The 23,521-nt window shown below is 37.6% G+C and overlaps 1 protein-coding gene across 5 annotated transcripts; it reads right to left on the reverse strand.

The window, feature by feature from the left end:
* Positions 1-935: 935 nt before the first annotated feature.
* SLC35A5 (solute carrier family 35 member A5) lies at positions 936-23,386 on the reverse strand. Of its 5 annotated transcripts, none has more exons than XM_050778845.1 (7): positions 23,193-23,386; positions 21,921-22,069; positions 17,200-17,298; positions 15,732-15,862; positions 12,744-12,811; positions 5,170-5,950; positions 936-3,816 (listed from the first exon to the last, which is right to left on the reverse strand). In XM_050778845.1, the coding sequence occupies exons 2-7, from the start codon at positions 22,048-22,050 to the stop codon at positions 3,751-3,753; spliced, it is 1,275 nt and encodes a 424-aa protein (XP_050634802.1). In that variant the 5' UTR covers positions 22,051-22,069; positions 23,193-23,386; the 3' UTR covers positions 936-3,750. The 5 variants fall into 5 exon arrangements, with proteins under 5 accessions (XP_050634802.1, XP_050634805.1, XP_050634804.1 ...); XM_050778848.1 differs by having other exon boundaries at positions 5,790-5,950; positions 23,193-23,385; XM_050778847.1 differs by having other exon boundaries at positions 5,790-5,950; positions 23,227-23,316.
* Positions 23,387-23,521: the final 135 nt, after the last annotated feature.

Below are 23,521 nucleotides of genomic sequence, written 5' to 3' on the forward strand. Positions count from 1 at the left end.
TTCTCTGCCTCTTCTCCCCACAGGAAAGGCAGACGTTCATGGGAAAAATCAGGAAATCAGGTAAAGGAAAAAGGAGCCAAGGAGGATATGGCCTATTTAATCAAGCCTATTGGGTCTACACAGAAAAGCAAAAAGATTCTCTGCAGATCTACCAAGTCTAGTCCAGCTTACAACTGACAAGGCTTCCACATGAGACTTCAGAGGCAAAAAACGCCTCAGAGTTATAGAGTAATTCTGTCAAGTTATCCCCCCTCTATGTGGATCTTGAAAACTTATGGCAGCAAGATGCAGCTGGACAAGGATTTGAGATATTGAGTCTAAGCCATCTTTCTCTCTATAACCAACAGCCATGTTGCTGCTTTCCCTCAGGATTAGGCACATTCCTGGACAGTTCAGTCCTAGGACCAATGACAGAGTTAGACCAGGTCATTCACCGCAGGCCACACTTGTGGCACAACCAAAGGCTATGCAGAAACTATCAAGGGAACAGATTCAGTGCATTATGTGTAGGTCATAACTGTGCAGAAGAGAATCTAAAAATAGAAAGGAACTTTAGAAATCAGTCCAACTTCTATACTAATGAAGGAATATCTTCTAAAATATCCTGATGACATAATCTCTTCCTAAAAACTTCACTGATAATTTATTACTATTCTCTACTACTCTTCAGGAAGGTTCCTTTAACTGTTGAAAAGTAACCTATTTTTGGGAAAGTCCTCATTATAATAATAATCACTACCGTATAAATCTTACTGTAGTTTGGTTCTCCAGAGCAGAAAAAAAGTCTGCTTCTTTTTTCACATGACAATTGCTCCTCTCCAGGCTACACTATACTGATTTCAGGAGCATGTAGGATATGGTTTCTAGACCTCGGACCTTCTTAAAACAGTGGTGCCCACAAGACCTCCAGTGGATACACATCAGAACTTCGCATCTTAAAAAAAATTACTTTTATTTCAGATTGAGGGGGTACATGTACAGGTTTGTTACATTGTGTATATATAGTATATTGCATAATGGTGAAGTTTGGGCTTCTAGTGGACTCATCACCCAAACAGCGAACATTGTACCCAACAGGTATTTTGTCAACCCTCATGCCCTTCCCATCTCATACGGTTAGGCTTTGTGTCCCCATCAAAATCTCATCTTGAATTGTAATCCCCATAATCCCCAGGTGTTGAGGAAGGAACCAGGTGGAGGTAATTGAATCATGGGGACAGTTTCCCCCATGCTGTTCTCATGATAGTAAGTTCTCATGAGATCTGATGGTTTTATAAGCATCTGGCATTTCCCCTGTTGGCACTCACTCTCTCCTGCTGCCTTGTGAAGAAGATGCCTGCTTCTGTTTCGCCTTCGGCCATGCTTATGAGTTTCCTGAGGCCTCCTCCCCAGCCATGCAGAACTGTGAGTTATTTAAATCTCTTTTCTCTATAAATTACCCAGTCTCGGGTATTTCTTTATAGCAGCGTGAGAATGGACTAATGCACCACCCTTCTCACTTTGGAGTCCTGTGTCCATATGTACCCACTGTTTAGCTCCTACTTACAAGTGAGAATATGTGGTATTTGATTTTCTTTTCTGAATTATTTCAGTTAGGATAATGGCTTCCAGCTGCATCCATGTTTTGTAAAGCACATGGTTTCACTATTTTTTATGGCTGCAAAGTATTCCATGGTGTATATGTACCACATTTTCTTATTCCAGGCACCACTGATGGACATTCAGGTTGAGTCCACGATTTTGTTACTGTGAATACTGCTGTGATAAACATACCAGTGGGATGTCTTTTTGATAAAACGATTTATTTTCCTTTGGGTAGATACCCAATACAGGGATTGCTGGGTCGAATAGAACTTAACATTTTTAGTTCCAGCACATGATCTTGTGCTCTCACTCTTTCTCTCCCTCTCTCAATAAGTGGCAAGTTAACATAAGTAAACTTAACTTTGTGCAAAAAATGCTTTCCAAAGAGGAAGGTGAGGAACAAAAATAATTGTAAATAAGAAAATCAATCTCCATGCACTACTGAAATCTGCTATTTATGTATTCTGCATGTGATACTTTTGTAAAAATAATTTTGTAATTTTTGTTTTATAAGATAAAAATGTTTTGTATGCCACATTTCCTAAAAAGGTCCTGCTGTACCTCATTTCCCTTACCTTTAAAATAAATTGCCGTAATAGATATAATCTTCCTATTTCACATAACTGATTAAAATGCCTTTGTTATTCTTAGAAGTTAAGATCTACTTAAAGAGAAAGTTTTAAAAGTTGTGTGGGTTTTTGTCTCACTCTATTTTTTAAGATTAAAAGTACTCCACATCACACCCTATATGACAGAGTGGCAACACAAGACATAGGTTTAACAACTAATTTAATACAGATTTCCACCAATTCTTGCCAGTCATATTATTGTGGATATCACAAATGAATTTATAACAGTATTACCTCATATTCATCTGCATGAAACTTAGGAGAAAGGAGAGAAGAAATGTATAAGTTTCTGAGAATGACACCATAAAGCTCATATTTACAGTATGGTAGTCTGTAAACATACAGGCCTGCCAGTTAAAGCCCACTCTTCTATCATTACCCACTTTTGTTTGCTCATTTTTAAAATAATCTATCACCTGACTTCTCTATCTACGAGAGTTAACTGGCTGCATGCAAAATACCATGAAAAATACCATGCACTTTTAAGTGTGAAGTAGCACTGTAAAGTGACTTATATATTACTGGTCTTTCTATTTTTAGAGTAATAATATTCATACATCAGTAAAAGTCAACATGTGTTTGCTAAGTGATCCTTTTATAAGGATCCCTTTAAAAGCTCCTAGGCATCAGCTTTACTGACAAGCTGGTATGATTCTGAAGCCAGCGTCTCAACTCTTGGAAAGATATGCAATAGTCACAGCTTGAATTAGTAACCAATAAAATAAAATGCCCTCTTATTCTCCAAAATGTAATAATTCAAGAGTAATGACGTCAAGATTTTTCTCCTCAAACTGAGGCGAAAAATGCCCCACCATGGCTTGTTTAAATGACTTAAAAAACAAGTGGTAACTATGGTGACTAGGGAACCAATGTTTAAAACATCAAAAGATTATTACGAAAATCAAATTTCCCATGAATTTCTAAAAATTAAAATTCTGAGATTTTGTGTCTGAGAAACCGCTTCTTCAGCAAAATATTTAGCACATACTACATCATCCCAAATCTATGGTATGGCCAGGTATTTAGGTCCTTCAACCAACATTTTTAGAAAGGGTCCCATTGCTCTTTACTCGCAAAATGACTATCTCTAGGGCCTCAAAATTCAAGAGACAACCTAGATAATCAAAACGTTAAAAAAGGGAAGACGTTGGCATGTAAACTAGAACTAAATAATTGTGAATATCTGGCAAATTGATCGCTATGTGTATATATGAGCTATAGCTAACATAATTATTACAAGTTTTTTGGAAACTTGAAGGCCAAGGAAAATAATCTGCAAATATAACTTGCTGATTTATCAAGTACTGAGATGTTACTGAATTCTTCATATTGTTACTCCTGTATCAGTTCTTTAGAATTTCATAGCCTTTGGGTACTCTAAGCCTTGGATGGAACCATTTAGGGAGTAGCTAGATATATGCAAAGAATATTAGGATTTAGAAACATTTCTGGTTTATCAAAGTGAAAAGATAAATATTACAAATACTGAAAATGTGAAAATAAGGTTCAAAAGAGCTGCCAACTATGTGGGTACCAGTTAGAAAGTATCTTCATCTGACTCATCACTCTTGGGTTTGGTAAGTCTTTCTAGTTCTTCTCCATCCTAAAAGGAAACATGAAATCAGTAATTAGAACAAAACTGGAAAGGTAGCATTTTTAAAGATTACTAAGGGGAAACCTTACTAACAAGTCATTGGTCGTACCTTATTAGGCTACAGATATAACCTGGTCAAATTAAATAAAAACGTCCTTGGAAAGTTAACTATATAAGTATGAGAGGATAAAAAAGTGAAGGGCACTCAGTACTCAAAATTTCAAAGCTAACATGAGCAAAGTGAGGAGCACCACCTGCTGGTCTTGCAGAAAAATGATTAAAGGTTAGAGAAATAGGCCTTCATAGGCCTTGTTATCTATATATATATTTTCTTTTACTTAAAAATTAGAGCAAATGGCATTATCAGTTGTTGGAAAAGAATACAGGACTTCTGGATATATACCCTGGCTAAGAGCAGGGTATCTGAAACTCAAGATCCTAATTTTTTCATCTTTAGAATCTGTTGAATCACGACAGAGGCATTACACCCAGGGAAGCTCTGCCATGAATGTTATTAAGCAATAGATTATTTTTCCCAAAGAGTGAAATGTTCATTGTATAAAATATTTCATATTTTGTGTTCAAGAAAATTGTAAATCTAAAGCTAGATGTCTACTTCACTTATTTAAACATATATTTAACTCCTTAATTGAATCTTCAAAGAGATCATCAATTTGCCAATAAAATGACTGACAGAGGCTTCCAAAACAATTGCAAGCAACTGGGAGATATTCGGAATAATTGCATAAGCATTTTTCTAGAAAATATTTTCCTCCTACTTGCCTTGCAAGGATCCTTTTGAAAACTACCTTGCTAGTGAAATAAACAAACCCTGCCCTTCTGGCATACTGGCTTATGAATAACTACAGGGAGGATTGAGGAGCCAGGTTTTCTATTCAACAAGACTTACTAATATGAAAGACCAACTTCTCTCACAAATGAGCTTATTTTCCTAACTATGGTGGAAAAGAAAGAGCAAGGGACTTGGAGTCAGACATAGGTATACCAGTTCTTTCATTTATTATCTGTAAACCATTTTGCCTGTTTCTTCACTTGTAAAACTATGGAGACAAGACAAGACAACCTGTGAGGTGCCTTCCAGGTGTATAATTCTATAGTACTCTATGAAATAACACATAAGGTCCTTGAGATTGACTTATACTTTTTCTCTACACCTGACAGCATTGATCATGAGCTCTTGCAAACATCAGGAGTCCAATGAATGTTTGTTGATTCAGTTTTAAAAGTCAGAGATCCAATACATTCTTTGATAAATCAGTACTGATTTTATTTTTTCCCTTGAATTAACTATGCTTTAAATTTGAGAAGAACAAGCAAAAAGGAGCACCCTCACAAACTTACCCCACTGGAACGCTCCCAAAGATTGCCACTTAGATCTCGGATCCTTTCTTGCCTAGGTGCGTATTCTGGACCTTGAGGCTTGCTGGCATTATAAATAAATATAGAGAGAAGGACAGATGGGGCTTCCAAGAGAAATTCCAGGGAGGGCCTGAAGTCAAAGATCAGGACAGACACTGTTGTGATAATGACAGTGGTAACCTGGGCCATCAAGACATGGAACATGTTATCCAGGAACTTCAGAATGAAAGCCACTGAAAGGCCCTGGAATGCAGTTACAAAAATAAGGGCTACTGAAAATGCATTGTGGCCATAAAAAAATCCACAGTTCTTAATCTGATCACGGTTACTCCTCTGAAGGCCCAGAGTCAGCCCATTAAACAGAATGCCAAAGAAATAGAGTTTGCTGTTCTGTATGAAGATGCTTTCAGAGAGCTGGTTCCCTTCCTTCAATATCTTTTCATTATAAATACTAGCCATTGAAGAAATAAAACACTGGACTATAATAAGAACATGGCCCATGCCAAGACGGATGTGACTGAAAACCCTGGCTGTGGCGTTCCATTTAGCTTCAGGAAAAGTCCATTCCTTTGTTGTACAATTGTCTTTTCTGGGACACTCACTTCTGAAAAGAAGGCAGGAATTGGATGGGCTGAAGAAGGCATCGTGATGAAATCCACGTCCTGCCAAGTTGTGCTGTAAAGTTTTAGTCCTGGCAGTCAAGGCCACAATAGACAAAAATAAAATCAGGAGGGAAGCCCACTGGATCCAGTTTAGACGCCTCCTGTTCAAAGATGAAAAACAAGATTTTACTACTGTTTTCCCCCCATATCAACAGTTTCTACTGAAAACTCAGACACTTGAGTATTTGGTTGAATAAACTGGTCCCAGTTTTTGTTAGCATTTCCTACTATTCAAGTTCAGAGAAAACCTGTTGGTGCCTGTCTCTCCAATTTAATGTTTTAATTCATTTTTATAACACCTATCCCTTAAGGTTGCTCAAGTCATTTCCCCTCTGTATAGGTCTTTTTAACCTACAACTTTAACATGGCCTTCTTTCTACCTCTAGAGCTGATCTTGGACCTCTGGCACAATAACTTTTATCACACTATAAAGTTACAGCAGAGATTCTCAACCTGGTTTCCCAGAACCAGAAAGAATGTAGATGAGCTTCAGAAATCTTGTGCGTAGATGAATTTCTCCCTATGCAGGAGATCCTGCAAAGTTTTGTCAAATCTTTAAAGGTGTCCATAACCCAAAAAAGATTTAAAGAAGAAGGTTAGCTCTAGATTCATGGCCTAATCATAGAGCATTAAACAGCAAACTGATGGTTGACAAGGCAAAGAAAAATGTTATTTTGGGCAGTATTTCAGTTTACATAGTCCTAACAATCTTTTATTTATTTTCCTTAGCAACAAACTTGTGATATATAAAGGATATGTACTATTGTTATTCCATTTTGCTGATTCATTCTATTCAACAGATGTTTAATAAGCAGTTACTACGTGCCAGGCAAGCTGGGGAGATAAAGATGATTTATCTCCATGTTCAAGGAATTTATGCTTTAATAGTGAGAAAACAATGAAACTAAATGATCTCAGTATGTGTGAAAAGTGATTAATGGGACAACTGGAGTATACTGAGGAACACTAGAATCTGTAAATAGTCAGGTATTGCTTCAAAGAGGAAATGACACTTGAGCTAAAAGATGAAAAACAAATTGAAGTTTATCATGTGAAAAAGGAGTTGGTGATATATCCAGGCAGAGGGAAGAGTCTATGCAAAGGCAACAAGAATGTACAATGTTGACAAAGAAAAGAGGAATATCTCATTCTCATTGGCGTTGTCAGGAGGCCTCTTGGGGGAACAAAATCTTGATGTTTGAAGATCAGTTAGTTAGGCAAAGAAGGGGAACACCAAGAAAAAAAGAGGAACATAAAAAATGCAGAAGTGTAAAGCAATAGGTGGGAACCAGAAGTTATGAGAATTTGTATAACATTGGAGCATTTATTGAGCACCTACCATGCACTTAGGCATTCCTGCTCTAAGGGAGGAAACAGTTAACCTAACAGATTTCCCTAAGGTCATGTACTTAAAGACTAAGGAAGGAATCGGATCCATGGTTTTATATGTCTTCCTTCTGCATCATCATACCTCCTAAGTATAATTATAAGTTTCCAGGATGCACATATAGGAAGTTGTATGCATATAAAGCTTCATGCTCTGAAACTGCTAAATGCACAGACTAGCCTAGATAGCAGCACACCTGTGCACACTATTATATGCTTTCTCATACGTAAGTAATTTTCAAATAGCCAGATCTAGAGCTTACTGATGGGGTTAGCGCAGTCTTATGTCATCAGGTGAGAAACTGTGAACTAATCACTTAAATTTCTGAAGGTGCAGCTGGTACACATTCAGTAGCAGAAAACAAATAGAATGACCACAGAGATAAAAAAAATGGGTGTCCATTTTACAAAAAAATTCTAAAATTAATTATTGCAAATCACATACAAGTGAGGCAATGATGTAATCTACAGTTCCTTTAAAAGTTTTCTAGCAGCTACACACTTGTCACTAATATTGATATTAAGAAAAAAGAAATCCTTAAGCTAAACAACACCTTCTGTAAACAATTACTCATTCAAGGTAATGCTCTAAGGAATGTAAAATTTATTAAGGATTAAGCTAAAAATTAAAAATGGTAGATTTTTAGGAAAGAAAATAAAGCTTAACAAATTACCCTGTAAAGTCAGCTGACAATCTGAAATGACAACTGAGTCTGCATGACTGAATTCGTTCTTCAGTTTAACTGATACAAAACAGTGGAAGCTCACTCCACTCATCTCTCCACTGCCTCTGTAAAACATAGTAATGAATGCTCAGAGCTGAATGCCTGTGGCTAGCAGGCTACTCTTTTTGAGGGCCTCTGCTCCCAAGTGAATTGTTTGCTCACAGAATCTCTGTTCCTAAACATGTTTTTGCCAGGTGACCTCACTGTTGTCCCTACATAAAGATTACACAAATGAGAAACTATGAGTAAAAGACAAGAAGCTGTGTTTATGGAAACTAAGTTGAACACTTTGGGAAGATTAAGGGAAAGTAAATCATTCAGAAGCTAAAAAGCTGTTTTCTAATAACATACAGGTGAGCTAAGGAACTTCAATCAGTAACATACTCAAAGGAGGCGCTTTAGCTCAGCATTAGAAGAATGATGAATACATGTATATTGACATACTCTAAGTTAAAATAAATTGTTTATTTTCTATATATACTTACGTATATGATTCACAACTATAAGTTTTCCTAGCAACTAAGCAATAGGTTCAAATTGTGTCAGATAAAAGCACTTCTATATTTGGTAAACTAATGCAGGGCATGAAGACAATTAAATGGAAAGACTCACAAAATTGTTTTCTCCAGAAACGTACAAAACACATTTCTTAGTAGCACAGAGAGAGTGACAAGGGGCAGATTTATAATGAGAAATCAAAGAGAAAATTTATCAAGTGAATGAATGATTCTGGAGAAATGCTTGTACTACCACTGAGTGGCACTTTTCTCTGTTCTTTGTACAGCAACTAAACTTTCCCTTTACTTCCTACACATCCACCATGTTTGCAAATGTATTTTTAAATAATTTTTTTCCATACCCTCTCTTTGAGGAAATCAGAGAAACTTATATACATTTTTTAGGTAAAAGTAAGTGCTGGTCTTGGTTATCTTTTGCCTCCAATCTCAATGTTTAGGTTGGTATCATTTCCCAAAGCTAAAGCAAACAAGATTATACAACTTTGCTTAGGTTACAAGCAAACCAGGGAAGCAGGCTACAAGGCATAATGCCTGCTACCAGTTTCTACCATGAACCAGTGGCTCATACTTCAAAGAACAAATCCATACATTCACATTAAGTTTGAATCCTTGGAAAATAACATGCTAATAATCTAATATTGTCTTTTATGAGAATGCCTTTAGGTATTTTATTCTTTTTAGAAAAGACAATAGGACATTTAGATAATATTTTTCTTTTTCCCACTTTCAAATTCCTCCAAGTAATCCTTGCAGTAGTTACCAGACTTACTTTTGCCTGCTTTTGTAGCTTTATATTCTTTTTAAGAATTTTTTAAATTATTTTTTTGTTTTTTTCTTTAAAAAAAAATTTTTTAATTATTTCATTTTATTTTGTAGCCTTGTATTCTTTACCTGTATGGGAAAGGTATTTGATAGGTCTGCTACAATCAAGTATGACAACAGATTTAATATTATAAATGAAAAGTGGCAAACAAAGAATATGTGATAGAACTATTAAGCTGCTACTCCTAGGTCAAAACTTAATCACAAAGGGCAAAAAGACCATCAAATGATTCACAAAGAGTAAATTAAATAGGGAAAACCAATGCAAACCACCAACTCCAAAAAGATCAAAATAGAACAAAGTTAAGTTGACTTCAAAATGTAATAAAAGCATATACATCAATGAGATATTTTTCAGCTTTAAAAAACAGAAGGAAATCCTGTCACATGCTACATGGATGAACCATGAAGACAATATGCTAAGCTAAGTGAAATAAGCCAGTCACAAAAAGAAAAATACTGTATGATTCTATTCATATGAGGAATCTAAAGTAGTCAAATTCATAGAAACAGAGAGTGAAATGGTAGTTATTAGGGGTTAGGGTGAAGCAGGGAAAGGAGAGTTGTTTAATGGACTTAGAGTTTCAAATTCGTAAGGTGAAAAAGTTCAACATCTACTTCACAACATCATGAATATACTTAACACTACTAAACTGTACGCTTAAAAATTGTTAAGATGGGCCAGATGTCGTGGCTCATGCCTGTAATCCCAACACTTCCGGAGGCTGAGGCAGGTGGATCACAAGGTCAGAAGATTGAGACCATCTTGGCCAACATGGTGAAACCCCGTCTCTACTATAATACAAAAAATTAGCTGTGCGTGGTAGCATGTGCCTGTAATACCAGCTACTTGGGAGACTGAGGCAGGGGAATCACTTGAACTCGGGAGGTGGAGGTTGCAGTGAGCTGATATCGCGCCACTGTGCTCCAGCCTGGCAACAGAGCAAGATTCTGTGCCCACCCCCCCAAAAAAATTAAGATGGCAAAAATTTTTTTTTCTTTTTATACCACAATTAGAAAAAAGAGTTAAAAAATGTAGTAAGGCCAGGTGCAGTGGCTCGCACCTGTAATCCCAGCACTTTGGGAGGCCAAGGTGGGTGGATCACCTGAGGTTAGGAGTTTGAGACCAGCCTGGCCAAAATGGTGAAACTCTGTCTCTACTAAAAATACAAAAATTAGCTGGCCGTGGTGGTGTGCGCCTGTAGTCGCAGCTGCTTGGGAGGCTGAGGCACAAGAATTGCTTGAACACGGGAAGAGGAGGTTGCAATGAGCCAAGATGGTGGCATTGCACTCCAGCCCGGGTGACAGAGTGAGACTCTGTCTCAAAAAATTAAAAAAAGTAATAAAACACTTAAAAGACATTCTCATAAAAGACAACATTAGATTATTAGCATGCTGCTTTCCAAGGATTCAAAACAGAGAGATGTCAACAACAAAGCAAATATATGTCTAAGAATCAATATTATTCCTCTGAAAATAAGAAAGTATGTAGAAACGTTTTTGAACTTTAACTCATACCAGAGTTAGTTATTATTAAAATTAGCAAAATGTAATCAATATTATAATTAGTATTAAAAGCAAATATTTAAAATTTAATTTAGATTTAAACTTAGAATGAACTTTCTTAAAACAAATAGTTAAATGCTTAAAAAGTTAACAAGGAATACTTACTATAGGATAGAACTAGAGCTATTGGCCAATTTCAAGTCAGGCAATACATACTTTTAGTCTTTAGTAAATTCAGTTTTAAACTGATGTAATTTTGATATAATATTTTTATATTATACAACTTCAGTATAATACCATCTGTACTCATTAAAAGTAAATGACAAACACTTTGAAAACACATGTTTTTGAGACCTGTACTCCCTTATTAAATAGCGATCCTTTTATCATCTTGGAATATGGAAATGGTCTTGGAACCATTCTATTTATCTTCACAGAAGTGCATCTCTCATCTATCACAGGAATCAATATACAAATATTATTGCTTGTATACATTTTCTCAAAAGTCAACTTTTTTTTTTTTTTTTTTTTTGAGACGGAGTCTCGCTCTGTCGCCCAGGCTGGAGTGCAGTGGCCGGATCTCAGCTCACTGCAAGCTCCGCCTCCCAGGTTTATGCCATTCTCCTGCCTCAGCCTCCAGATTAGCTGGGACTACAGGCGCCCGCCACCTCGCCCAGCTAGTTTTTTGTATTTTTTAGTAGAGATGGGGTTTCACCGTGCTAGCCAGGATGGTCTCGATCTCCTGACCTCGTGATCCGCCTGTCTCGGCCTCCCAAAGTGCTGGGATTACAGGCGTGAGCCACCGCGCCCGGCCAAAAGTCAACTTTTTATACTACAAAGTGAGATTCAAATTGATTTCAAAGACTTCAAAATGTTTTTGGAATATCATTTTTAACTTGCTAAAGAATTATTTTCACAATTCACAAATAAACTGAAAAACAGATATGTAGAACAAACTTCGATGAACGCTAACATTTAAACTGGGCTAAATGTAATGTTCATTTTTTCCTTATCTCTCACATTAGCTATCAAATTAAATGTTTCCTCAGGGTAAAAGAAAATTTATCAGGAATCTTATACAATTTATATAATAAATATATCACGGACTCAACAAATTAAATCTTTGTACCAAGCCAGTCACCCTTTCATATACTCAAATTATGAAAGAACATACTATCAGCACACTGAGAATCAATAAATCAAAAAGATAATGTAAAATTACAAAAAACGCAACAAATTTAATAAGAAATTAATTTTATTTAATCATTATCATTAAGTAAGAAATTAAACTAAAGTATGCAGATCCTGTATCATCTTCCTGCCTTAGGACACTCTGCCTTTTGCTTTGAAGAGAGCTCAATTTACTTAAAAATGTACTATTCAACGGTCTTCTTGGAGATAGTAAAAATTGGTGATAACATTTTTAAAAGTTTAAAAACCTATCCTTCTTAATGGTAATTTTGACTAGATTTTTCACACAAACCCTGTGCTAATTAGTGCATAAATCACGTCCTCATCTCAAATAGTTTAATAAAAAATTGGCCATTATCTATCATCTCCAAACTCCAAATTATAAATATATTAACAATCTTAGGAATCATTTGCTTCCCTATTAGTGCAGAAAGATTTTGCACAAAAAGCTCATTAATTCTTTGTTGAAAATCTGGCACTAAATATGAAAATGCTAATTATAACACAGTTAATTATCTTATTTTTAAGATGCTCAAGACATTTTCATTCATCTGATCACAGAGGATTTAGATGGACTAGCACTGGAGTTGCTTTCTACATGGCTTAAACATGCCCAATACACAAAGCCAATTAGGAACAAAATCCTGGCTTCGGGATTCTGAGGGCTCAGTGTTCTGGGTGTATCATTTGAAATTGGGCTGTGTTATTTTAAAGTATGATATATGTTTTCACAGCAAGTTACTTACTTCAGCACTATCCTGAATAGAAGAGCTGTTGTTATAATGCTAAAATTTGAGAAGATAACAGCCATGGCCTAGAAAGAAACAGAAGATAGAGTTACAACCCAAACAAAGTACTGACCTCAGAAATGTCCTAGCTTGGCAGTTCACCTGACAACAAAAGCTTTTTGGTCAAAAAACAGAGGGGTTATTAAGGTAGCAATTTCACCTGAGGATTAAATTCCAGTTTTGTCGCTTGTCAAATTTATGTAGATGTGATCAAATTATTGTCCAGGCATTGCCTGTGAAAATAATCTTTATATACAGATCTGAAATTACTTGTAAATTCCAAAGGTTTAGGTCTAGAAATGACAGTTACTATGCTTATGAAGCCTACTTTTCAAAGTTCTCAAAGTGCCTTATGGATTTTTAAAACTGTTTCTATGGTCACATAGAAGGCAGGTACTGTTTGGACCATTAATATAGTAAGAAAATTGAAGTATAGATTTTTTTAAGCATCTTTACCATTCTAAGAATTGTTATGTATCGATTTTCCTGGTTGAACTGCAGTAACTCAATACCAAACTCATACTTGACAGTCCTGGGCACTGATTCAAGTTGTTCTAAACACTTAGAAATGTATCAGCCAGATTTTAAAACCATTTGTTTTTACGAATTCAGTCCTATTTCACACATGAGAGTATTAATCTGAACATGTATACATTATGCTCGGAAAGCATGAAATTCCATCATTGCTGCCCATAATCAGATGTGACAACAGTAATAATTTTTTAACGCAAATCTTAGGATGTACTTCACCCTGCCTTCCTGCTTGCTATCACTTTAAGGTGATTAAACCCCAAAAGATATTAATAGTCATATATACCCACTAATTAAAATAAACATGGCTAATATGCAGCTAAATTAAACATAAGAGTAAACTCAATTAAAAATGACAACAACTCCAAGAATATAACATTGTTGTTTTTCTACTGAATTCTTATGGGAACCACCATTTTAAGGTTTTCTCAGTGTACTTCTCTGTAGAAAAATGCCTGTGAACCCATAGTTAGGAGATGAGTAAGAGGAGAAGAGGAAAGTGGCTGCGAAGTGTGGAAATAGTGGCCTTGATCAATCACAGTAAGGGCAACGCAAAAGTGCCTAACCATGCAGCCTGACTGGCTTGATGAATTCTGAAAATTCTGAAAACTCTTTCCATGCAAGAGGATAAAATAAATAAAACATCAGAGCTCTTTGCCCCAAACATTCCAGGCATCTCTATTTAATTCCTTCAATAGGCTCAGGCACAGCAATACACAGAGTATGCAAGTGTTTTATTCTGTAAGATATATGGTTGTACAAAATCAGGAAGGAAGAGCAAAGCAATAAGCTGGAAGAAAAATAAGGAAGTTGCCATTTTGCTTTGGTACTGGGGAACACAGAAAAGAGACACAAGTTTAGAGCAAATCTGTGATAAAATACAATAAAATGTATTTATTGAATTTGCATAATTATGTTGTTGGGGACGGCAATTCTCTAAGAATTTAGGAGAGAACAGATTTAGATGGACTGGACACTTACTAGCAGCATGCATTACAGAGTCGAAGAAAACTTCAGGTCATCAACTGGCCCAGTTCGCTGCCTTTGAACTAATATATTATTATTATTATTATTTGTTTTATAGAGGAGGCAATTGAAACTTTAAGCAGTTGGGCCTGCCTAGTTACACAGCTTCTAAATTGTGGAAAGTCAAACACCTGTTTTCTACTAAAATTCTTGATAGGGTTTGGCTGTGTCCCACCCAAATCTCACCTTGAATTGTAATCCCCACAGGTCAAGGGCCGGGCCAGGTGGAGATAATTGAATCATGGCAGCAGTTTCGCCCATACTGTTCTCGTGGTAGTGAATAAGTCTCATGAGTTCTGATGGTTTTATAAATGGGAGTTCCCCAGCACAAGCTCTCCTGCCTGCTGCCATGTAAGACATGACTTTGCTCCTCTTTTGTGTTCCGCTATGATTGTGAGGTCTCCCCTGCCTTCTGGAGTCTATTAAACCGTGAGTCTATTAAACCTCTTTCCTTTATAAATTACCCAGTCTTGGGTGTATGTATTTATTAGCAGTGTGAGAACAGGCTAATACATTTCTGTATTGAGCCCTCCTTTTCACCCCACTCTAAAACTGATTTGCTTATATTTAAGAAATTTCACAGAGAAGACTGGTAGCAATAGAAATCCTATTTATAATCAAATGCCTAAATTTACTTTTTAAAGAAATTTGAAACACATTTTGGCAATAAAGGCAATAGCAATCTTCATTTTATAAAATATTATGGGGAAATATCCATGTGACCTATTGTGACCCAAACTGAGTAATAGGTGAAAGCAGAAAACCAAACTCCAGTTTGGATTACTAATGGCTTTCTAAACTGACATAAAGGATGCCAAGAAAGATGAGAAGTATTTCCAGCATTATCAATTATAGATGGCATTTCTAGTTGGGAAGACATGATCCCTACCCTCGAAGAACTTGTTGGTTAAATGATAGGACTAACAGAAAAGAAAACCATACAAATAAAATTCATACAAACTACACTAAAACAGGTGTAAGAAAGGTACATTGAGTGTGTAACTTTCTGAGTTAATCAGGGAAGTTCTCTTTGATGAGGTCCTGGATGCTGAGATTAATATTAGAGGTTAGTGGCCACAGGACGTCTCAGAAAATAGGTATACTAATTAGGGTTACATAAAAAGAGGTGGCTTCGGATTCCTTGGCCTAGGGAGAAACTCCCCCATGGTAGTCAGCCCAGTTTAATACAGTAATCTTGACCATTTAAGAGAATCTGGAATGCGTATTGATAATTCAGTACTCTCATAATTCTGGGGAAATCTCAGGAAGGCCAGTGAGGGCAATGAGGAACTAACAATCCCAACAAAAATGATTAAAAAAAAAAAATTAATTCTGGGATTTATTTCTCCATATCTTTTCAATGATAGTTTCTTTGTTATATTTACTTACTGGTTGAAGATAGGACAGGACATAGAAGACAATCAAGTTATCCAGGAAATAAAGAAAGGCAGGAATGGACCACTTCATGAAATTGGAGAATTCCTTCCAGGAAGCATATTTCAAATTTGTACTTTGATGATCTTAGAAAGAAATACAGTGTAAATAAATGACCTTGATGAGAATGCCCACGTTTTTAGAGAAATTCCACTGCACTTGATTACTGATACAATTATTTAAAGGGAGCTTCATAAACGTGCCTCCATAAGAGAATATTAGCTAAAAGTAATCAAAGACAATAGGGAATTTCATTACTGTCTCTCTTCAACCCACCAGCTTCATCACTGACAACCAGCAACAACCTTAGGACTACTGGTTATCCTAATTCCCATTAATTTGAGATAACAGAAGTATTACTTAAGGCAACTCAGGATATATATGTGGTTTCACTTACTGCTGTAAGAGCATAAGGCCAAGAGGGAGATCAACAAGTGAGAATAAGTTAAAAAAAACAAAAACAAAAACAAAAAAGAACAAAAAAAAAAACCCAAGCCTTCATACTGGAATTTTTGCCCCCCAGGGCAAATCAGGAAAGGGGGATACTAAATCGAAATTGATACATATGGAACTAGAGAAAGTTAACTTTTAGTAATCCTAGTCAGTTATTATTCCATCTCTAGGTTTCTAAAAACTTAGGCACTGTAGCAGAGAACGTAAAACAAAAAGAAAACAAAGGTAGTTTAAGGCCCTGCAAATCATGAGTTTTATGAGATTAAGAAAAGTAGTCACTAACTAGAAACTGCAAAGTTTGAAACCCTGGGGTATGAAAAGAGATCTTGCTGGGCAAACACTTTAATGCTCTAAAGTTTATGTTTACCTCGTGTGAAGGTAGATAAAAGAGGCAGAGGGAGCGGAGGTGCAATAATTGGGGAACTAAGGTGAAGAATTAATATACATTAAAGAGCATATACATTCCATGAAGACTATATACTTTACATTTGAGAAATGAATTAGTATCCCTATGTGATAGCTCAGAAAACTGGAGCTCAGAGAAAATAATCTGCCCCAGAACAGTCTCTGATGCCACTGCACTATTCTACTTTCCCTGTAGGAAATGGGAACTATTTTGAAATATGATACATCTCAAGTTAGACAGCACATGATTTAGAAAATCTTTAATTTGAATAAAAACTAACTTACTGCAACAACTATCACAGAACAAGCAACAAGATAGAGTAATAGGAAGGGCATTAGGAAACGTAAGTTGGTGTCCCAGCTCCTCCCCTTCCTATGCAGCTCTGCATAACACTTTCTCTTTGAGCTTGTTTCTCTACCTCTAAAACAAACTTATGTTTGTATCTTAGCTTCCTCATATAAAATTTAATAGACTAAGCTAAATGATATAAAATGTTCCTTTCAGTTCTAACATTTTTTGGTCTTGTGATTTTTAACAAGTATATAGCACCATTTCAAGACTTACCTTTCTTTATAACACAGACTGACACAAGCACACAGAAAACTAGCTTCACCAGTTCTGAGCACACATTCACAGTAGTTGGAAGATAATCATACTTGTTTTCTGAAATGTAACAGAAATGTTTTTTAACTATACATTTTATTCTATATATGTTTATATACAGTATAACTTATAATTGTTTAAAAACTTAAAAGCTGGATTTACTACTGGCTATATTAAGTTTCTTCCAGTTAGCTTTGCTCCTTTGGATTTTTTAATCAATTCACCTAATGTATTGGCTATCCCTATCCCATTTGGCTTTTTATTATCCTTGAATTTGTTAAACATGCCTCTCATGTCTTCATCCAAGTTGCTAATAAATATGTTGAGGAGGCTAGGACTAAGGGCAAAGAATGCTCCGCGGCATGGCATTAGAGACTGCCTACTAAATTGACCATCAGTCAACACCGACTCATCAGTTATAAACTGACCTGCTGAATTATTACTCAGCTCATAATTTTTCTTGTGATTTGTTTGCCTTGCTACAATTGAGGTACATTCTGTCTATGACATTCCCCTAAGAGTCTTCCAATCTGTTTTATATCATCGTACACACGGAAAACATTAATATTTGTCTGGCACTCTGGGATAAATGGAAGAAGGAAACTATCTGAGGCAAGAGGCAACTGGCCTAGGGCTCTGCTACCTTTAGGGCCGAGAGGAAATACTTGGACACATCCAAACCCACTAATGAGTTGGAAAGCTAAGTCCTAAATTGCAAATCAATAGAATTAGGAAGTGAGGTTTGGTTGGTATGACTTCATCTCAACTTTTACCCATCTCTTCTAAATGCTTACAAACAACTTGCTTTACAATTTTGCCAAGGATAAACATAAACTTTATTGGGTACTATTTTCAGGAATGCATTTTCCCCACTTTTGAAAATATTTGCTTGCTTCTCTCAGTCACATTAAACCAAAATTGGCCAAGTGTAGGGGGAAAAAAACCAAGTGGACACTGTCTATCCAGAACACTTTCTTCCTCTCTTCTGTGGTTTCCCTTGACCTTCTCAAACTAATCAGAATCAATACTTCATTCATCTCTGTTCTTATAGCACTACCTCTAAACCTCTATGGCACTACTTGTCACATTGGAAGTGTGCGGAATGAAATGGAATGGAAGATCCTTACAAGAAATGGACCATGTTTGTCACCCTCATATACCTGGCACTTAGTAGGCACTTAATAAATGTTCACCTGAATTTAAATATCTGCCTGTTCAACTTACCCCATCATTCAAAGCACAGTCAAAACATCTCCTTTTTCTCAGTTAAATGCTAGACTTAACTCACACTGTTATCCTCCAATGATACTTCTCATGATCCATCATGATACACATAAGCCAACATGTGTACATAAGAAGGAGGGACTTTGGATTATAACTTTCAAACCCTTGTCACTGTTCTTTAGCTTGTTCTTGCTTTTCAGTGGTTTTCTTGCAGTTCTTTCATGGCCGATCCCAGACCATATGACAACATGGTATGTGACTTCCCTCCACATATCTCCTGCCCACACTAACATACCTTTCTACATGGCATTCATCCTCACTGGTTTCCCTTCAGCCCCAGAGGAAAGGGCCAAGGCCTGGCTATTCATCTAATCTCCCCTTTAAAACCTTCCCTTCAGGCCGGGTATGGTGGCTCATGCCTGTAATCCCAGCACTTTGGGAGGCCAAGGTGGGTGGCTCACTTGAGGTCAGGAGTTTTGAGACCAGCCTGGCCAACATGGTGAAACCACATCTCTACTAAAAATACAAAAAAAAAAATAGCTGAGCATGGCGGCACATGCCTGTAATCTCAGCTACTCGGGAGGCTGAGGCAAGAGAATGCTTGAACTCGGGAGGTGGAGGTTGCAGTGAGCCGAGATCGCGCCAGTGCACTCCAGACAGAGCGAGACTCCATCTCAAAACAAAACAAACAAATCTTCCCTTCTCCTCAGATACTTGGCTCCATTTCCTTTGGCTTCAGTGTATCCTTTTTTTTTTTTTTTTTTTTTTGAGATGGAGTCTTGCTCTGTTGCCCAGGCTGGAGTGCGATGGCCTGATCTCAGCTGACTTCAAGCTCCGCCTCCCAGCTTCACGCCATTCTCCTGCCTCAGCCTGGCTAATTTTTTGTATTTTTAGTAGAGACGGGGTTTCACTGTGCTAGCTAGGATGGTCTTGATCTCCTGACCTCATGATCCACACGCCTTGGCCTCCCAAAGTGCTGGGATTATAGGCGTGAGCCACCACGCCCAGCCTAGTGTATCTTTATCTTCCTCTCTACTAACTGGTTTACTGCCCTTGGCCTACGAACATGCTCAAAACTCTCCCATCTGAAAAACAAAATATAAAATACTACACCCTCTAGCTACCATACCTTCTCCACCTCTCCCTGAAACAGTATCAACATTCTTTATGTGCCCTTTACTCACTTTCCATTCAGGTCTCACCTCCAAGTAATCTGATTTCTGAAACTAACTCCTCTCTGAGATTATCAAACATCTTCTCATTCTTAATTCTAAAGGGTATCCTTTAATCTTTAGCTTATCATGATGTCGCAATTCTTTATCAGTCTTCAAACTCTTTCTTGCCTTTCTATGAGTCATGTGCATTTAGTTATCCCATCTTGCTAACGATTTCTCCTTAATGCTTTTGAGTGTCCTCATGCCACTTAAATGCTGGCATTCCTCGGAATTTGGCCTTCTTTATTTTCTCATTCCCTCTCTCTGTTCCTTAAGTTTTAAGTATCAATTTAACATTAATGTCCCCAAATCTATATTCTAGAACATTTAACTTATTGCCCACTATAAAAATCCAAATGAAAACCTACCTCTTATTAATATAATTGGCATTTCTTTCATGTGCATGATATGCCAGATACTGCAGAAAACTGCAGTAAGGACATAGCTCCTGACCTCTTCAACTACAATCTTTTCAAACTCTGCCCAACCTACTCTTCCTCCTAATAGTCTCCATCTCAGCTGAGAACATCAATCCACTCAGCATTCAAACCAGAAACCCTGGAGCTATACAATGTTATCTCTTTTAATTTTCATATTTAACACATTCTCCAAATCCTGTCTTTTCTATGTTCTGAATACTCCTTATCTATCTTACTACTTCCAAAACAATGTTAGTCTTCATCACCTATGGCTTTAATTTGCAATAACCCCTTAACTGGATATTGAGCTTCCTGTCTTTTCCACTGCCATCCAGTTACCACAATAGGCCCTCATTTTACCTTCCTATTTATAATCCTTCAAGTATCCTTTATCCCTCAGACTGGCCTAGAGACTAAGGTCCTAGCTCCTTACCATGGAATATGAAGTCCTTAATAATCTGAGACTTACCAACCTCTCTCCAGCCAACCACTCCTTCTCTCTCTTCTGAGTCCTTATATTTCTTTTTTTCTTTTTTTTTTTTTTTTTGAGACAGTTTTGCTCTGTTGCCCAGGCTGGAGTGCAGTGGCATGATCTCGGCTCACTGCAACCTCTGCCTCCCGGGTTCATTCTCCTGCTTGTCTCCCGAGTAGCTGGGATTATAGGCATATGCCAACACACCCAGCTAATTTTTTGTATTTCTAGTAGAGATGGGGTTTCACCATGTTGGCCAACCTGGTCTCAAATTCCTGACCTCAAGTGATCTGCCCGCCTAGGCCTCCCAAAGTGCTGGGATGACAGGCATGAGCCACTGCACCTGGCTGCTAGTCCTTAAACTTTTTGCTTGGTAATTTCAAACTACATATCCTGCTTTTTATGCCTCTGTTCCCTTTTACAGGCTGTTGCCTCTGTTTTGAATACTCTTGTTCACCTTGACTTCTAGTGGATCAACTGTCCCCTAATCAGAGAATTGTTCTCTGATCCATTTGAACTCCACATCGTCCCCTACCAAACAGAATATATAGCTTTATCCTCTAGATAATCTCTGCATCTTCAGGATATATCAATTATTGCAGTTATTATAATGGATTTTCATGATGTGTTTACATTTATGTCTCTCCTAATAAACTAAGTCTTGAGGACAAGGTCTATAACTTATGCACTTTGAACCTGCTGCTAATACTTAGACTAGTGCCTGGCAGATAAATGTTAACTGCAGTAGAGACTTAGGTACACATCTGACTCTCCAAGTAGACCATTAAAGGTCATGTCATGATTGTATGTATCCTCACCTCAATAACTAGTAAGAAGTACTCAATACAGTTTTGTGGAATTAAAGTGTTTGCTTAAATCCTTACATAAAAAAAATTTCTTAAACATACTTATCAGAGCTTATAATTTATACTGTTGACACAGTATCATTGCCCAATATAATGCTGACACTTTACCATTGATACAGTAATTACAATAGTAAGTACCTCACAAATGCCAAGTGACCAAACAAATATATCCTTCTACTTCAAAATAAGGTGCAATTACACATTTTGCTATAGGTCCAGAAACATCTGCTGATTGAAGCAATAGTCAAATGTTATGACTGGTTCTTCACTAAAGGGTTTGATTTTTGTATTTGACTCACATTTCATCCAGTATCAAACATTTTTTCTTGTTGAGGAATGCAAGGTTAAATAATCAATTTCAAATATGCTTTATCACTCACATGAAGCAAAAGGCATTATTATCTCCATGTTATATATAAGAAAACCAAAGATGAGAGAGATGTGATTAGATGGAAGTGCTCCATACATATACCCAGTCTTAACTTACCTTCATTGGCAGAATACTTCACCAGTAAGATGCGACTTGAGCTTAAAGCAATGAATACGGCACCTAGCAGGAACGTATACATTGTCGACAAGGAGCATATTATAGGATGACTACAGCACTGTTTTTCCATTCCACTGTTTTTTAATTGCCTTAAAGAGAAAAACACTTTCTTGAACAACCTTGTTGGCAGACCCTAAACGCAAATACCATCGATGGTGAGAACAGAAAAGGAATTTTAAAAAAATGTTTGGCTATGACTATATCAACACCAAGAAAGCTGAGGCGTACAGAAGAAACTATGAGAAAAGGAAAGTGAAAATCTGATAAGAGGAGTACTCTAGAGACAGAAAAGGTAGAACCAGATTAGACGTGCTGACAAAGATAGCAGACGAGCAAATGACACTTTGCAACAGCAGAAAAGAATTCTTCAAAGCAATTTTAGCTTTTATTTTTAAATTTTATTTATGTATTTTGAGACAGAGTCTCGCTCTGTCGCCAAGGCTAGATAGACTGCAACAGCACGGTCGTGGCTCACTGCAACCTCCACCTACAGGGACTCAAGGCGATTCTCCTGCGTCAGCCTCCAGAGTAGCTGGGACTACAGGCGCCCGCCACCACGCCCGGCTCATTTTTGTCTTTTTAGTAGAGACTGGGTTTCACTGTGTTGGCCAGGCTGGTCTCGAACTCCTGCCCTCGTGATCCGCCCGCCTCTGCCTCCCAAAGTGCTGGATTACAGGCGTGAGCCACCGCGCCCGGCCTAGCTTTTACTTTTATTAGTAAATAGTTTTGCTGTAAGACGAGACTTTCAGAATTGTATTTTCCTCCTTTTCCCTCTAAGGAAAAAGCTTATTAGGGCAGACTTCATTACAATAACGACCAAAATGGAAATATCTGAAACACTGCTGTAAAGTTTTACTGAACTAGTGTTTGAAATGGAGGAGATCGTAGGAATCAATGAGTCTAAGGCCCTCTTTTAATAGGTTGAGGACACTAAACCCCAGGTTGGGTAAGTAACTTGCCCAAAGCCTCCCAGCGTACCGTAGGAATAGCGCACAGAGCCTGCGGGGAGGCGGGGACAAATGCCAATACTGACAGCCCAAGTGGGCGCACGCGTACAGGAGACCAATAAGACGCCTCCCCAACAGGAGGCAGCCAGGTTTCCCTTCACAGTCAGGGAATACCCCTCTAGTCACACATGCGCAGTAGGGCTCTTGTCTGGCTCACCCTCCCCTCAGACGCACGCGCAATTCCTTGCCCGCGGGGCGCGGTTACCTCCCTCAGAAGAGCTTTCAGTGGAAGAACGCACATCCTAGAGTTGAGACAGTAACTGCCCGGCCCCGTAGTAGCAGCAGTAGCCTTTCGGGTCCATACGTGGAGAAGCTATAGTAGATATAGGCGAAAGAGCCTCTGCCTCTAAGCTGCCAATTGCGGAACAAAAACACAATTACGTCGGGACTGGGAAAAAGCGCACCCAACACCCATTGCGCAGCCGCGTTCAGTGTTAGGCTTCCGGAAGGAGGGGAGAAGCCGCTTATCCCGCCCCAACCCGGCCTTTCTCACGTCACGTGCCGGGAGAGTCAGTGTCACGTGAGGCCCAGGTG

This window comes from Macaca thibetana, chromosome 2 (assembly GCF_024542745.1).
Source record: "Macaca thibetana thibetana isolate TM-01 chromosome 2, ASM2454274v1, whole genome shotgun sequence".
Taxonomy (NCBI): domain Eukaryota; kingdom Metazoa; phylum Chordata; class Mammalia; order Primates; family Cercopithecidae; genus Macaca; species Macaca thibetana.